The sequence below is a fragment of the Numida meleagris genome, chromosome Z, assembly GCF_002078875.1.
Source record: "Numida meleagris isolate 19003 breed g44 Domestic line chromosome Z, NumMel1.0, whole genome shotgun sequence".
Taxonomy (NCBI): Eukaryota; Metazoa; Chordata; class Aves; order Galliformes; family Numididae; genus Numida; species Numida meleagris.
Genome location: NC_034438.1, coordinates 11,802,124 through 11,820,074, shown reverse-complemented (window position 1 = coordinate 11,820,074; position 17,951 = coordinate 11,802,124). Strand labels below are relative to the sequence as shown.

The 17,951-nt window shown below is 36.2% G+C and overlaps 1 protein-coding gene across 2 annotated transcripts in view; it reads right to left on the bottom strand.

Annotated features, from left to right (window-relative positions):
- Nucleotides 1-17,951, bottom strand: part of WDR70 (WD repeat domain 70) — a 143,529-nt gene that overhangs the window by 86,776 nt on the left and 38,802 nt on the right. For both annotated transcript variants that reach the window (XM_021380658.1, XM_021380659.1), the window contains exons 7-9: nucleotides 16,243-16,376; nucleotides 12,393-12,546; nucleotides 10,359-10,435 (exon numbers count right to left, since the gene is read on the bottom strand). In XM_021380658.1, coding sequence (XP_021236333.1) covers nucleotides 10,359-10,435; nucleotides 12,393-12,546; nucleotides 16,243-16,376 — 365 coding nt within the window. The remainder of the gene's footprint in view (nucleotides 1-10,358; nucleotides 10,436-12,392; nucleotides 12,547-16,242; nucleotides 16,377-17,951) is intronic.

Here is a 17,951-nt window from a genome sequence, read left to right as displayed (position 1 = left end):
TTCCAGTGCTACCTCACCCTAATCATAAAGAAGTACTTCTCCATGTCAGTATGGAATTTCCTGTGTTCAAGTTTTAGGCCATTACTCCTTGTCCTATCACTACACACCACCAAGAAGAGCCTGGCCTCATCCATTTGCCTCCCACCTCCCTTTAGATATTTATAAACATTTATCAGATCCCCTCTCCATTTTCTTTTCCACAGGCTGAACAGACACAGTTTACTCAGCCTTTCCTCACATGGGATATGCTCCAGGCCCTTAATCATCTTTGTGGCCCTCCACTGAACTTATTCTAGGAGATGCATGGTTTTTTTGAACTGGAGAGGCCAGAACTGGACACAGTATTCTAAATTTGGCCTCACCAGGGCAGAGCAGAGCATGACCTGCTGGCCACGCTCTTTTTAAAGCACCCCAGGATACCACTGGCCTTCTTGGTCACAAGGCACATTGCTGGCTCACGTCCAACCTGTTGTCCACCAGAACACCTAGGTGCTTCTCCAGAGAGCTCCTCTCCAGCAGGTCATCCCCTAGCCTGTACTGCTGCATGAGGTTATTCCTCCCCAGGTATAAGACTCTCTACTTGTTCTCATTAAACTTCATCATCCTCCCTGGAAAAAACATCCTGATATGAATAAAGGTATTTCATTATAGCTGAACTGCAACTATTTAAGTTATAAACTAATTCTGAAAATGTGCCTGAACACTAACATTTTCCAGAAAAGAAGTCTCAAAAATCTTGAGGAAAAAATTTCTAACTTCAGAATTTAATCTTCATATGGAATATTTTGTATGAAGTCCATGTACATATATGTACTTGAAATAATTTGGCAGAAGTTTTTTTTGTTTGGTTCACTGAATGTTTTTTTTTTTTTCCCCTCCCTTATAAGGTAGAAGTCCAAGCCATGAAACAGCACTGGTAAATTTAGTTTTTTCACCTCAATGTAATTTGCTTCCTAATCCCTAAAAAACAGTGTGCTGCAACTGGATATACTACAAGGTGACCTTTTGGAGAGTACTAACTTTGGACATCAATACAAATCCTACACACTACAGTATGTAGCTTCTTTTAGAAAGTAAATCCAGAAACTATACAGAAGCGTAGGCCTAAGTTTGCAATTAAACAGATATTTTTTAAATTATTCCCTAGACAAAGACAGAATACTAGTAATTAGTTTCAAACATGCATTGCCAAGTGGTCTTCAAAATTTTGAAGAAAAGCAGTGCTGAAGCCTAGATTCTCAAAAAAAGTTTATACAAACACTTTGGTACTGGTCTTGGCACTTGTATCTCTGCTGTTTTCAAAGCAGTCAACTGATGAATATTCGTTGTACTTATCAAGCATAAAATGTTTAACACTGATGTTCAATGTGTACTAGTAATATGTAGCAATATTACTAGCCATATTTATCCAAAAACTTTCTTCACTGCAGTGGTTTGCTTGCTGTTTTTTAACAACCAAAAAGATGGCATATGTAGCAAGTTAAATTACTATATTTCTTCAAATACATTAAAGAATCATAGAATAATTTAATTGGAAGGAATCTTTAAAGGTCATCTAGACTACCCTACCATGAACAGGGATATCCACAACTAGATCAGGTTGCTCAGAGCCTGGTCCAGTCTGGCCTTGAATTTCAGTCTCCTAGCACAGGGCATCCATCACCCCTCTGTGGGCAACCTGTTCCAATGCTTCAATGCCTTTGTTCTTTTTTTTTGTTTGTTTCTTTTTTTTTTTTTTTTTTACAATAAAACTTTTTCCTCACGTGCAATCTAAATGTCCCCTCTTTTAGTTTGAAACCATATCCTCCCTGTCCTATCAAAACAGATCCTGCTAGAGTCTGTTCCCTTCTTCCTCAAAGCCCCTCTTTAGATACTGAAAGGCTGCTATCAAGTCACCTTAGAGCCTTCTGCTCTCCATGCTGAACAGCCTCAGTTCCCCACCCTGTCCTCATAGGAGCGGTGTTCCATCCCTTCGATCATTTCTGAGGTCCTCCTTTAGATATGCTCCAACAGGTCCACAACTCTCCTGTACTGAGGACTTCACATCTGGACACAGTACTCCAGGTGAGGTCTCACCAGCACAAAATAGAGGAGCAAGATCACCTCCCTCTCCCTGCTGGCCACACTGCTTTTGATGCAGCCCAGGATACACTTGGCTTCCTGGGCTGCACTGGCACATTGCTTGCTTATGTCCAGCTTACTATCCACCAGTACCCCCAAGTTCTTTTCAACAGGGTTGTGCTTCATCCTTATACCCCCCAGCTTGTATTGAGAGTAAGTGGTGCCATGACCCAGGCACAATACCTTGCATTTGGATTGACTGAACCTCGTGAAGTTCTTCTAGCCTCACTGCTTGAGCCTGTCTGGGTCTCTCTGGATGGCATCCCGTCCCTCTGATGTGCTGACCGCCCCCTACAGCTTGGTGTCAACAGCACGCTTGCTGAGTGCACACTTGGCCCCACTGCCAATGTCACTGATGAAGATATTGAAAAACGTCCGTCCCCGTACAGACCCCTGAGGAGCCCCTCAGGACCACTTGTCGCTGATCTCCAACCAGACACTGAGCCACTGACCACCACTCTCTGGGCACAATCTTGCAACCAGTGCCTCATCCACCAAACAGTCCACCTGTCAAATCCAAAACTTTCCAATTTAGAGAGAAGGATGTTATCTACAGCATCTAGACAATACTTCCACTGAACTATGTTAATCCAGATTCTGCTGTTACTTCTGTTTTCATACATGCAATATAAATGATACTTGTAATGTTATAGCTTCAGTTCTCCAACTGTTGAGAAAGCTATTCCAGGCATTGAAAGAGCTCAGACAAACTCAAGGGTTACATTCACTGAAAGAGTGCTTAGGCTGAGACTGCCAACATAAAGCGATATGATCAGACAGCATGTCACTTGAAGAGTGAGAAATGCTGTGAAAGGAGGAACGCTATGTAATTCCAGTTTTCCAAAGGAGTCTTCCTTCACAGCATACGGCCACACAGTTTGGAGATACCAAATCTCACTATCCTGAGAACCTGAAGCTACTGGGAAAAAAATACAAAAAACGTAAGGAACAAGGATGTGAGCTGTAGTAGGTGGCCTGGCTCTGAAGATCATGGGACACAGACCTCATCCAGTGAAGTAAAACAGAATTTTTTAGGCTGAAGTCAACTTTCCATTTCAAGACAGATGTAATTGCATTACGGGAGGAAGACCAATTGATTGCTCTATAGGCAGGAAACTTACTGCTAGCCATCCTCAACAGTACTATTCCAGACCTCCCTTAAATCTCTTTTCTAACAGGCTATCAAATCTTTATGAAGTTCTGGGCCGAACTAAAGGAACACATGCCTGAAAGCAATGGTCATGAAAAGAACTCATACTGATAGCTACCACGTAAACAGAGAAAGAAACAAGGCAGTAACAGGACAGAGATGAGACAACAACTGCTCTAAATGTGAACATAATTAATATGATGGAGTTGGTTAACATATAAAAAGCAAAGGGTAGTTGGGGATGAAAGTTATCAGGTATATACTGAAGTAACTTCATCTATTTAACTGAAGACAGGTTTATCTAAACAACTTTTTGCAGAGGTCACTTGAGGATGGCAGTCAATATTTGAAGGCACTACTTAAATGAGTATGAACATTAACTTACTACAGGATGAGAGAGGGAAGGCTTATGAGAGGAATTTTCTACAGTGAATCAGCTGCTGAGCAGCCACAGCAATGGTTGCAATAATGAAGCACAAAGTTCAGGACTGCTAAATTTCAAGTTTGGCTGCCATTGTACTTCTAAAAGGAAAAAATGTACAAGAAGAGGGACACAGAACACCTGTTGCTGGAACATTTAATATCACCCAGCTCTCTTGCTTATTCATACAAAAATATCTATCACATTTGTGATAAGAAAACATCCAAATACTAAAAACAATATTATCCGTTTCCTCTTCCTTTGTTGTTTTAACATAGTAGTCAACTGATATTGTGAAATGACATAAACAAGATGTTAATTTTGTCTAAAACATGGAGTATTTTTTCAATCCACACTGCTCAGGTATATCTCCATAGAGTAATATTAAGTTTTTCCCTTTTTCAAAATTTTCTTTCACTTTCACACAATGCATTAACGTTGACATTAGCGTTAATATAAACTTTAGTGCAGTTCTGTAGACGCAACAGATCCCTGCCTTAACAGAAGTTCCAAATAAGCCTGAATAAAGTGGTTAATGCACAATGAAAAAAAAGGCAAAGAGCATGCTGATCACACTTTTTTATTGTACTAAATAAATACAGAATGTACTAAAAACATCTATCCAAAAGCTTTATTCAGCCCTACCTGGAACAGCAATATGCATGTACACTTAAAAGCAGGTGAAAGGTATTCAGAATCTTTCAAGCTTTAAGTTCTAGGTAACATACAAACATAAATGAAAAGATCAAGTGAAAGCTTGCAAAAGACTACAGATTTAATTAGGTCAATAGTAATATTAAAAAGAGCTTTGGATGTATGTTTTAAAAACAGTAAAAGGTTACATTAAGTTTACAGACACAGTAGTGAAAACTGAAGTAATCATTTCTGCACGGCCAACTTTTAAAGACAAGTCACTGCAGTCTCGTGAACAAGACAACTGAGCTTCTATACCTGCTTTCTCTTTTGATACAGTTTTATTCTAATCCCGTGAAACATCAGGAAACTTACCAGGAACAAAAGTTCACAGATGTAAATATATACGCACAAGATTTACCCTAGTTAAAAAAATACACTAATATTAAAACTTAGCCAAATTTCTAGGTTAATTACTGTTATTCAGCCATAAATAACTTTAGTTACAGAACTGTTTATTTATTTCCTTCTGCAACAAACAATCCAGCAAACTGAAAAAATTGTAAAAGCAAAATGAAATTGACGTTCACCTCTAACTCAAGAATAATGAAAATATTTGTATAAAAAAGGCCAGATTTTTACTCTTTTAAAAGAAGTTATTATTACACTTTTATGCAAGCCATCATCTGGAATATTTTTGAGAAAAATAAAATGAACTCAACCAGAAAAGGAAAGTTTGGCAGGTCATACCACCCCTAGTGAGTGACATAGGCAAGCCAGTAACAACAGAAGAGGAGAAAGCTGAGGTACATCATAGCATTTTTGTCTTTATCTTCTCTTATAACTGCTTGTCACAGAGACCTCAAGCATTTGGTTTGATAGAAGGGGATTGGGAAAGCAGTGTCCCTCCCACGGTAAGCAAAAATCAGGTTCATGACCACCTGAGGAACCTGAACATCCACAAGTCTATGGGTCCCAATGAGATGCATCCCAGAGTCCTGAGAGAATGAGCTGATGTAGTCGCCAAGCCACTCTCAATGATATCTGAAAAGCCGTGGCAATCCTGGGTGAATGGAAAAAACTTAACATCATACTCATTTTTACGAAGGGTAAAAAAGATGATGCTGGGAACTACTGACCTGTCAGCCTCACCTCTGTGCCAAGAAAGATCATGAAGCAGATCCTCCTGGAAGCTATACTAAAGCACTTGGAAGACAGGGAGGTGATACAGGAGAACCAGCATGGCTTCACTAAGGGCAAATTCTGCTTGATGAAGCTAGTGGCCTTTTATGATGGTGTCACTACACCAATGGACAAGGGAAGAGCTACTGATATCATCTATCTGGACTTCAGTAAGGCCTTTGATGTGGTACCCCACAACATCCTTCTCTCCAAATTGTAAATATATGGATTTGACAGGTGGACTGTTCGATGGACAAAGAACTGGCTGCAGGATCGAGTCCAGAGAGTGGTGGTCAATAGCTCAATATCTGGAGGGAGATCAGTAATGAGCAAGGTCCCCCAGGGGTCAGTGCTAGGACTGATACTCCAGATACTCTCTACTGTCTTCATCAATGACACTGACAGTAGAGTCGAGTGCAAACTGAGTAAGTGTGCTGTTGGGGTACGGTCAGCACACGGGAGGGATGGGATGCCATCCAGAGGGACCCAGACAGGCTTGAGCAGTGAGCCCAGGAGAACCTCATGAGGTTGAACCAATCCAAATGCAAGGTCTTGCACCTGGGTCAAGGCAACTCCCACTACCAATACAAGCTGGGGGATTACAGGATTGAGCGCAGCCCTGCTGAAAAAGACCTGCGGGTACTGGTGGATGGGAAGCTGGACATGAGCCAGCAATGCGCCCTTGCAGCCCAGAAAGCCAACCATATCCTGGGCTGCATCTAAAGAAGTGTGGCCAGCAGGTTGAGGGAGGCTCTCTACTGTACACTGGTGAAGCCTCACCTGGAGTATTGCATTCAGATATGGAGTTCTCAGATCTCAGGAGAGATGTGAACCTGTTGGAGTGTGTCCAAATGAGGGCCACAAAAATGATCCATGGAATTGAACACCTCTCCTACAAGGAGAGGCTGAGAGAGCTGGGGCTCTTCAGCCTGGAAAAGAGAAGCCTGTGAGGTGAACTGATAGTGGCCTTTCAAAATCTAAAGGAGAGCTAAGGGAAAGAAGGGGACAGACTCTTTAGCAGGGTCTGTTATGACAGAACAAGGGGAAACTGTTTCAAGCTTAAAGAGGGTAGATTTACATTAGATATAAGGAAAAAGCCTTTTAGAATAAGGGTGGTAGGGCAGTGGACAGATTTCCCAGAGAAGTGGTGGATGCCCTGTCCCTGGAGACTTCATGGTGAGGCTGGATCAGGCCCTGGGCTACCAGATCTAGCTGTGCATGTCCCTGTTTGTGGTAGGGGAGCTGGACTTTAAAGGTTCCTTCTAACTCTAACGATTCTATGATTCTATGAACTGAACTGCTCCAAGTTACACGTGTTCACTAAAAATCACATTAGCAGACAAGCTTAAACAAGTTAACAAGATAAGTTTTAGGAATTATTCTGTAATTCTCAGGTCTAGGATCTGACTCATTCCAGTGTGTAAGCTGACCTGACCAGTTGCTGTTTATCTCATACAGGAGTCTGAAGAAACTTTTCTTATGTCGTCTTTTCTGAGTTCAACACTGTGTCCCTGAACAGTCATACAAAACACGCTGAGACTCCCTGCTGGTAACCCATATATCTGCAGTCTGAAGATTTAAAAAATTTTTAAGTAGCCTAATAACAACAAATTACAATATCCTATCGTCAAGACCTACTCATTGATTTAGAAAAAAAAATCCTAAATGCCATGAATAAATCATAAGAAACAGATCATCTTTCAAAACATTTCTTTTAAGATAGCAATCCTAAGAGCCTCCATTTAAATTACTTTTTAGTTCAGCATACTACAACATTCTTAATCACCTGAAATGAAAACAGTCAAGTATATAAAACTGCTATCTCCAAGTAACAATTTCAGCTACAGCATGTTTATGTTAAAAGGAAAATAAATATGTATTTAAAAATATATATGAAGTATATAGATGAAACATTCCTACCTGAAATCTCTATGTACAAAAGCCATACAAAGATGTATTGGGTTCTACATAAATGACAGAAGACTTTACAAACAGTTAACCTATTCATATAAAACAATACCAACTCTAGATATAAAATCACTGCAGAAGCATCATGATATTTTGAAAAAAACACACACACTCTTTTTCCTGAAGTTACTGTCACTTTAGAACATCAAACATCTACCTACATCTAAATGTGGATTCAGCTAACTCGTTATTTAGTCTCTGATCGCAAGAATAGTGCTGACCATTGTGGTTTCTTCCCTTCATTTCCCCTCACTATCCACAACTGTTGTATAAGGGATGTTAGAAGGGAATGTTTATTGCATTTCCCATTTAAGGAAATTTGAATTTGCCCACACAACCTTCAAGGACAACATATTCCATATTCCAGAATACATCCAGACAATATCGAAAACAAACTATTTCCTTCTATTAAACTTAACTCCTATCTATTTCAACAAATGTCTCTTACTGTTAGGGGTTTTAGCAAATACAGTTCTCCACTGCATTCAGACCATCCACCATCTTTACTGTTTTGCAAGCCTTGACCATATCCTGCCTACACTTAGACCTCTTGGCAGCTAACTGAACTTAACCAGTCTTCTGGTCTGTCATATGGCTGTAGGCTCAAAAGTTCGACTTCTGTTATAGATTTTTTTTTTGTTTTACTCTCAGCATAAATCAAGTTTTCACAGAGACATATTTTTGCAAATATTATATTAAGTGCTAATCTATTCAATTAAAAAAAGCCAGTTGTACAAATCCATGAAATACATTTCTTCAACACGGAAGGGTTGAGTGTAAATAATGGAAAAAATGTAAAAGAATAGACAGATGTAACTATTAATCACATCCACTACCAACTTTTATGCAAGATGCAGAATAATCAGCATGAAGTACAACATTCCAGTTTTCTGGAATATTCAGCATAAATCCAACTTGTAAACTGCTTTCACCTAAAATTCAGAAAAATCTTTTTCACTCCAGTCCAAATGAATAACAGTCCGTAACTGTATCTCTTGCACTGCCCATTTCTCATTTCTTTCTTTAAATTTCACAGCTGTGAAACAGAAGTATTCTAATCCTAATTTGCTAAGCAAAATGCTCTCGTAAATTACTACAACAAAGAAATCTTACAGCAGCTATTTCTCCTCACTGAAAAAAATCACTAGACACTACCCTCATTTTTACCTGATCACAGTGAAAGCAGTAACAAAACTCACCACCAAAAACAAATTAGAAATTCAGTTGCTGTAAAATATCAACAACTCTTGCCATTTACTAATGGAACTTACATTTTAAGAAGCATTGTTCATTAACAAACATTTACAAAACATAATTCATGAAAATAACAGTTTACTATCTCTTTGTATTAAGTATTTAACTCTTTGAAGCTCATTAGATACTGCAATAATTAGGTGATCATCTCTAATCAGACTTCTACATTAGCTGTGTCTAGTTATAGCCTTAAATTAATTACCTATTAATTCTGAAGACTACAACTTGTTAATGAATTCCAGAGATGAAATACCATCTTTAAAATTTAAGTCCTGAATTGAAAATTGTCAGTCTAAATAGTTACTTTTCATATGACATGCCCAATTCCAGAGGCTGGTCACCAGTACAAAACAGAATTAAACAGGTTTAAAATCCTTTCGTAATGTCAGTTATGTAGTGCTTCTGAAAATGCAGTTATGCATCCATTTATAGCATTGGTGTATGTGGATTTTATTTACTTGAGCAGAGCATTTCAATTCACGGCAATTCAAGTATCAGAGATGTAGAGAATCAATATTCTTTACATTAGTTATGCAGTTGTTTACATAGGACAAAATTAGACAACCTTGAAAACGTATAATGTCTTACTATATTTTTCATCATCCAGAAAGTATTCAAACTAATGAAGCTGTATTACTCCCTCTACATTTAAAAATGAAAAAAAAAAACATTTTAAAATATTCTAACACATAATCGTTATTTCTGTTATGGAAGCCAACCTGTGTCTACAAGCTGAAAAAAAAATACATAGATGGCTTAACTTGCATGTATTTTTATGACTGAATCACTCCATAAAGCACAATATAGAATTTAACTTCTTTTTTCTTCTGGCAAAGTTTCAGCAGAAACTGCAAATTTTCTTTTTCGAATCATCTGTGTGTTAAACTGGTAAACTGGTCCCCTCATGGAACAGAAAAAGTCAAAGTAATTGATAATTGGGGTCTTAGGTCTACTGTTGACAAGACAGACACATCAAAGAACAGTTCAGTCTTCCCACTTATTGTTACTCTGGAGCAAAGAGGACTGCATAGTTAAAATGTCAGTCCAAAAACCACTCATCAACTTGTTACTGACAGCTGCAGTAATCTTCTTGATTAATGAAATTACCATAGAGACATTTTGTAGTTTGATTCTTACCACAAACATCAAGAATGAAACCATAAAATCATTTTTACCAGTCTCTTAGACACTTGTCAAACAACATCAATCAATATTCAGTTATAGTTAACAAGAAATTTCCAACTTTCAACTGAAATACTCTCATCCTCCCAGAGAATTCATTTATATGAGTCCATACACAAAAACGACTCAAAAAATATTCCAGGACATTAAAGTGAGCATTAAATTTTGTTCAAGAATTTTTGCAAAGCCATCTTCAACCTATTTCTTTCAGTAAATACCAGAAATTATTTCAAATTACAAAACTAAAAGAATACAGACAAAAACAATTGTCTACAGCCTAAACAATTACTAATTTTTGCTTCTAGAGCTTACTTCAGATTGTCCTAAGCACTTGATCAAGACTTAAAAAGAGGAGTTTAAAAGTCAACTAAGGGACAATATTAATATGCAAAACCTTAAAAGCTCTCAAAATAAAAAAAACTGTGAAAGATATGCCTCAATACTCACCCATCATTAGAACACGTCAAAAATTCTTCCTTTATTTTTGGATGCCAACAGCCTGAATTAAGCATTGCTGTATGACCCTAAGGAAATAAAGACAAGGTTTTGTAAATTTTACTCCAGTCCATCACAGTGAACCATAGTAAAAACTGAGGGCAGAATCAGAACTTCCTGAAGAATGGCCAACCGAAATGACAATGATTTAACAAATTTTATGGATTGTGATCCATTTCATTCTTGTTGTTTTCATTTTCAAATTATAAAACCCCTGATATTCTCCTCTTCATATATTTTTCCCTCAGAATACAGCATGGAATCAATCATATTTCCACTTTTTACCTTGGCAAAACTGTAAGGCAGGAAGAGTAAGGATGAAAAAACATGCACTAACATGCTATTACACAAATTGTTCCAAACTACATAAAAAAATAAAGAGGAATGACAAGAATTATCAGGAATGACAGAATACAGATATTCAATGCCAAACTGCAGTACCCGAAGACTGTGCTGGAAAGAACTTAGGAAACAGAATTCTAGCATCAAGATGGATTTAACTTATGGCAAGTTACTCAAAAAATATGTATGCAGTGAATTGAGAGCCCTATTACTTTCAAACTGAAAAAAAAGAATCGGACAATAATTACATTATCTCAATGTCACCTACAAAGAATCATTCACAGGGAAATCTGAAAACTACTCTTCCTCTGCTGAAATTATTTCAGTTTGCTTTAAGTACACACACGGAGAGAAATACTAAAAAGTTAATGGGGCAATAAAACAAATATTTTAGCATTTTGACTGTTGGACCACAATACATTGGAATTCCAGAAGTTTACAAGAGAAGGAAAATAAAGAGAATCTGTAATAACTTTTAAGTAAATAAGAACTAAAGCAGATGTTACCATTTGGTGGTTTTATATTAATATCACTTGCCAAAAGAAATAGCGATCAGACAATTATAATAGCCTCAGGTAAAACAGTATTTATCCTAGTTATTTTGCAATACACTTTACAAGCAAGATATAAATCAACTTTATCATCAGCTTGAGCAGTAGATATTATCATTACTTTTTCAGCCTCTTAAGCTATTTATAAAACTGACCTGAATTTAAATAAGCTATGTAAACAGAATTCTTGTCTCACATAGTTCACAGATGTAAGGATGCAAAGTGCTGAAAGCCCAACAAAAGTTGTTAAAATACTTCAGAAGTATGAATCAGCTGTTCTCCACTTGCATTTTTAACCACCAATAAAAAAGCGCATACTGTTGCTCATTATTTTTTACAAGACACACTTCTTAAGAGATGAACTTGTAGTAGCATCATAGGTATATTAGTTGGAAGAGATTTCTGGAATTCATCTAGGCCAGCCTCTCACCCAAAACAAGGTAATAGCCAAGATTAGAACAGGCCAGTTGGTCTAGGTGGGTCTTGAAAACCTCCATAGATTGAAGTTCCGCAGATTCCATGGGTAACCCACTCTTAACGCTGCACTACCATCCTACTGAAACATTTCTGTAGTGACAAGCACCAAGAGACTTCTAGTCTAATGCTTTTAAAACCACAACCATATTTGGCTACACCATCGTTTATAATTTTTTTCTAGTACTTGTAGTCTGCTATCAGATTGACCTCTACTCTGCATCAGACTAAAGGAGGACAGATCCCTTCACAGCACAAATGCTTTAGACATCTGGCTTCCTTATAAGGTCCTGGATATCTTCCAGTTTCCCCAATTTCAGATACGAAACAAGCAGCACTGATTAGAAGGAGATAGTAACTACCTTTAATGTGCTGGTCACATCTCTTATTGTAGCCCAGTTTATAGTTTGTCTCAATTACAATGAAATGAAACAGTTAGCTCATATTCAGCCCAGCATCCATTGTCACCTGAGGTCCCTGTTAAGCCACACAGTTCCTCGTACGTATCAATATACATGACTATCCCTCCCAGCACCAGCGCTTTGCATGTATGTTCATTAACTTCATGAACTTTCTCATTACAAAACAAATTGAATGCAAAAACACTGACATTATTTACCTTGGTGTTTGTCATATCCACGATATATTGGTCTCCTTTTATGCATTCCATTACTGGGAAACCATCTCTGTCAAGAACTTTTGCTTGAGAGTTACCAGAGACAACCAGAATGACATCTCCTGTGCTGCTATATTGTAAAGACTTTATTTGGTGACTAAAAAAGAAAAGGAAAAGAGTTTCAGTTAAATTCAGTTCCTGTAGGCTAGTATTAAAACAGAACGGTCAATGGTGAGATAATATATGGCAGAAATAGACCCATATACATTCCTATATCAAAAAGACAGAAAAAAGAAATCTGACATTAATGGATTAAAGCTTTTTATTCCCACACATGTCAGACTTCCTTCTTCAACCACAGAACATATCAAACAAAAATATTTACAAAATTGGCACCTACAATGTCATTTCTGGCAAACGTATTTACTTTAAGTACGCTTTATAACTCCACGTGAAAAACAGCGTATGTCACTTTTAGCTCTTCAGGGCTGAAAATTCTTTTTTCACTTGCTCAAAAGCAATACCCAGATTTACAGCAATCCTCAGAGTATTACAAAAGGGTGTTGTAGTCCCACATAGAACTCCATTATACATTATACACCAGGAAGGTAGTCACAAGTCAGCATTCTCTCACCCTTTTCTTGTTCAGGGCTACAGTTTCATGAAAAATTCAGATAAAGTAAAACATACCATTGAGCCTGGAAACATGGCAGTAGAGAACGATCTGCCTAGACTACTTTATCTTAAAAGATTACTCATTTGCTGTACAAATCTGCTGAACAAGTTTTTTTTTTTTTAAACACACATCTTACCTTGATTGAAAAAGGTTGGGACAGAAATCATGGAATAACAGTAAGATGGCAAAAACAGTTAAATGAAAGTCAGAAGATAGCTCACGTCTCAGTGATAGCTTCAACACCATTTCTCAGCATTCTGCTTTATGTAGAAAGCTCACTGCAGTAACATAACCAAAGCGGATACCTTTTGGTCTCCCTGCCAGGCTACAAACAATTGCAAGGATGGCTGAATAGGCAAACCAGTGTATCCAGTATGCACCTACAAGAACTGATATCCCAGCACATTAACAGAAAGTGTACAATAACATTACTTTATATTAATACTTAGCTTTGCAGATAAATTAATTTGAAAACAGAGATCAGAATGCATTCGTAACTCTATTTGGATTCTCATGGCATCCAAAGTGTGCTCAATAAACTAAGCATCACAAAAGACGTTATTCAAGTGCATTAAGAAAGGAGATTTTTGTGTCTTCTTCTGGTGAAAAATATAAACCACATGCATTCAGATCATAGTAACTTTATGGAAAGTACTTTGTAACCTAAAATTTCACATCAGTATAATTAACACTCAGATGACAGACAAAACAGTATACAACTTGCAACTAAATTTAGTGGTTTATGCCTTACATAGTATTGAATTAAAGACTGATTCAGCAGGAGCTATTATTTGTTGAACTTCCCCTCCAACCAAGATAATTTACAAAACATTAACAAAATTTTAATGCATATTTTAGAAATCCTGCATTGATCATAGTAATGTAAGTGTAACTTTCTCATTCAGTAAAATGTTTGGCAAAACTGATTATATTATGATTCAGAAGCCAAGAATTACCTGAAGCACCTTATTATGTAATATGAAATGGAAGCCAATTTGGCTAAAGTATTATAAACTCTTATTTTTTGTAGAAAGAAGATACTCAGATCTGAGAATTTCTGAAACAGCTCAGAGGCAATGTCTAAAAAAGCATTCTGAGTGTAAAGAGCAAGAATGGATATCTGTAACGAAGAGAGAAAAGAAGCCTACTGCATTAAGCTGAAAGTCACAAGAGAAACAGCATCTAGAATATTCTCTGCAGACAACTGATAATTGTAGACTACATCTACATAATTATGTTTGAACAAACTTTGTTTTCATCTTAGATTTACATATAATGTTCATCTAACAAGAAAAAGTACCTAGTTGTACAAAATGTTGTACAATGGAAACATAAGCTTACTAATCAAATCAAATATGAAAAAAATCAGTCCGAGAGAAAAAGTATTGCCACAAACTCTAAGCAAAGCAAACAAACTCTTAACTGTGCAATATGGCTTTTAAAAATTACATCGAGAAAGAGGTTCAATAAGCAAGATATTCGAAAGGCCCAGAAATTATCACTTTTCAGATGTTTACTGGATCATAAAGCATGACTCTACAGAGGCAATTCATAAAAAAAAAATTGGTTCTTATTAATATTAAAGCAAGAGTGTTGGAAAACGTACAAAAGCCATTCATTTGAATAGGACTAAATATTGAGAAATATAGGTTTAAAGCTACAAAATCTACATAGTACTTTTTGTGGGGACTTGTAGAATATACATTGGCAGAGGTGTGATACGTAAGTTCTACATATTTAACACTGATTTGTTGCCTTAAATATTTGCACCTTAAAAACTGAGGTGTGGTTTCAAAGTACTGTGCTTTTTTTTTTTTTTTTGCCAAGCTCTTTTTAAAAAAAAAAAAAAAAAAAGCTTGTCTCAAACCAGAGGAGAAATCAAGAGACTAATACAAATGTTATGCTATGAATTGGATCCTGGACAATATGGAATCATTCTCAGGCTTTTCATTCTCAAAATGAAATTCAATATATCGCTCCAGAACTGTGCTTCTGCTAACACTTCCATACCAGAACTCCTTAGAATTCTTAGAAGTTGAAGTCTTTGAATGCTAACAGTCCTTGCAATAAATTCTATAATGAAAAAAAAAAAAAAGAATACACAAACACCTGGGCATCGGTTATATAACACTCCTCAGAGCTCACTGGCATACCTCAATATATGAAATAAGATTTACTTGGTTTTGGATCTTTTTTACCAGTTAGAGATGGGGTTTCAGCCTTATATTCACAACATGACATGGAAGCATATTTAGCTAGTATATTTTAAAACTAAAATTATGACACAACAATTACAATATAAATGAAATTACTACACTTTATAGCAGTTAACTGATATAATTTTTAATATTATTTTATATTTACACTTTCAGACATTTAATTCATACTTCAATGGACTTAAACCACAAGAACGTACCATTCACCAAAAACATTCTTCCTAGATACGTATGAAATACAGTGCCTGGAGTAACAAGAATAAAATCCTAATCTTTTAAACTGACAAAAATTCAGTTTCAGTCTTTTCAGAAAATAATTATTAGAAACAGATATTCCAAGAGACTAATAAATTTCAATCCCTTTTAAATATACCAAAGCATCTTATAAAATGTTCCTCATTCATTTAATATTAGAAATTACCTTGCTGCAAACAACTGAGCTATTAATACATGCCTGCTTATTTGAAAGTTAGCTATGCATAAGACATGGCCTTTTGAAGGAAATCTATATTCCAATTAGAAAACAAACTTTTTAATGAAAATTAGGCCCCATCCCATCCAGAGAAATACTGTTGGAGTGGCAACGGAAATTCTGTTCTTCCTTTAGGCTATCCACCAAAGGTTTAACTGCATTAACTCTCTTCTCTTCCTCATTAATTTCATATAAGAAGAGTTCATATGAAAAGCGTAGTCTATTGGTTTTGATTATAATTAAGAACATCAGCCTGTGTCTTTGAGAGGCTCACAATCTGTTTGTTGACATGTTATTGACAATTCAATCTGCAAATTCACTTGTAGCTTTCTAAAGAGAAAAATACGCAAGGTCTTGGGTTGTGTTCCATTAACTACAAGAAGTGTAACAGATTTAGTTTTTCAAGTTACTCTACAAGGCTTCTGTGCATTCTTTTAGGAGATTAACATAAGCATTGTCCCAGATGAGAAAAGAAGTGTTTACTCATACCATTCACAAGGCTGGAGTGACCGAAAAGCTTGGAGAGAAGCATCCATTCCAGCAAAATCCCAAAATTTAACATCGTAATCATATCCACCAGTTATCAAACGGGCACCAGAGGGATCCAATCCCAAAGCAGAAACCTATATTCCAAAAAAAAATAAAAATAAAATAAAAATCGTCGATCATCCAACCTTTTTGTTTTTTTCTACAGCTGTTCAGATGGCACAAAAATATAAAATATTATTAAACTTAAAAACAAAATACAGTGTGATAGTTCCTTACTCTTACACTTCAGCTATGTTTTGGTTTTGAATTCTCATCATCTTTGTAGTGTACAATGTATATTACGTAAAAAGGGCATGGAAAATGACAGCAAAACGTTACATAATCTGAAGACAACAGAACTGGAATATGTTTCATTTCTCAGACGAAAACTGTGCTCTGTACAAATAACAGTTGAAGATGTGGCATTTAATATCCACCAGTATAAGATCTGCACTATTGTCAAGACAGCTCATGTGCGCCTATATGCTCATTGGTTAAATATGCCTTCTGAAGAATGGAAATAATGCAGAGTTGAATTTTAAAAAGCACAAATTAAAAAGTTATCATTTTAATTAAAATAGCACAAGAAGTTTTCCAAAAGCCTTTATTTACTAAATTAGCTGCATAAGGCTACTAAGTACCTTGAGGGAAGAGCTTTCTCTTTGTAATCCTCAAATCAAATGTTTGTTAAAATGGAATTTTTAGCAAAAATTCTATTTTAAATCTCTATTTCAAGAACTTTTATAGCAGTGTTCAAATGATGCTACATAGAAACGCTAACAGCAGAGTAGTAACAAAAGTATCTCATCAATGAAACATTCCTTCATTTACCTTCAAAAAACTTCTCTATTCAGAAGTGAAAATATACGCGTCTATGATTTCATGCACAAATACAAGATGAGATCGGCAACGTACTCAAATAATTTCAAAGTCAAATAGCGAAAGGAACTCTCTAAAATTTAGTTCTCTAAACAAGATGGCACTGACAAGCAATGTCAAAAAATTCAAAAGAAAGAGCAAAAACGTTTTTAGGATTACTCAAAACTAAAATCAACCTGGAAATGTTAAAACAAATGGAAATATTTTCATGCAAAGATAAAGCTCATACAGAACTCATGTTTTGGTCTGAACCCTCAGAATCCAATTTAACTTTCATGAGGCACTTTTAGTTAAACAGACCATTAGTAAAACACAGACTGCAGCAAGAGGACTGTTATTAACCATAAGACAAAAACATGGGGGATCTCACATACATAAGATATGCAATCACTAGATTCAGAAACCCTTTAAAAAAAAAAGGCAACCTTCAGCACAAGAAGGTAAAGTGATCGTAAGAGAAAGAAATTGTTGTAGAAAATACCTAGAAATTGATTTAAAGAAGTGAGCCAGAAAGTTTTGGAAAAAAATATATTCCAAGAACACTTATACTTTAGAACATTAATCAAAAAAACACAATAAAAGAAGGGAAAGAGCAAAAAGCAACATCTGAGAATAAGTGTAGTGTCTGGCTATAGGCTAGCATCACTGAAGTCTTTAGAAGAAAAGATGAGGCCAATTACTTCTAAGTGCTTAAAATAAAAAATTCCAAATATCCATGTATAAAAATTCTAATAATTTGCATACAATTCTCTGTACGTACTCTGTATAAATGAAAAATCACTCTGATTTAA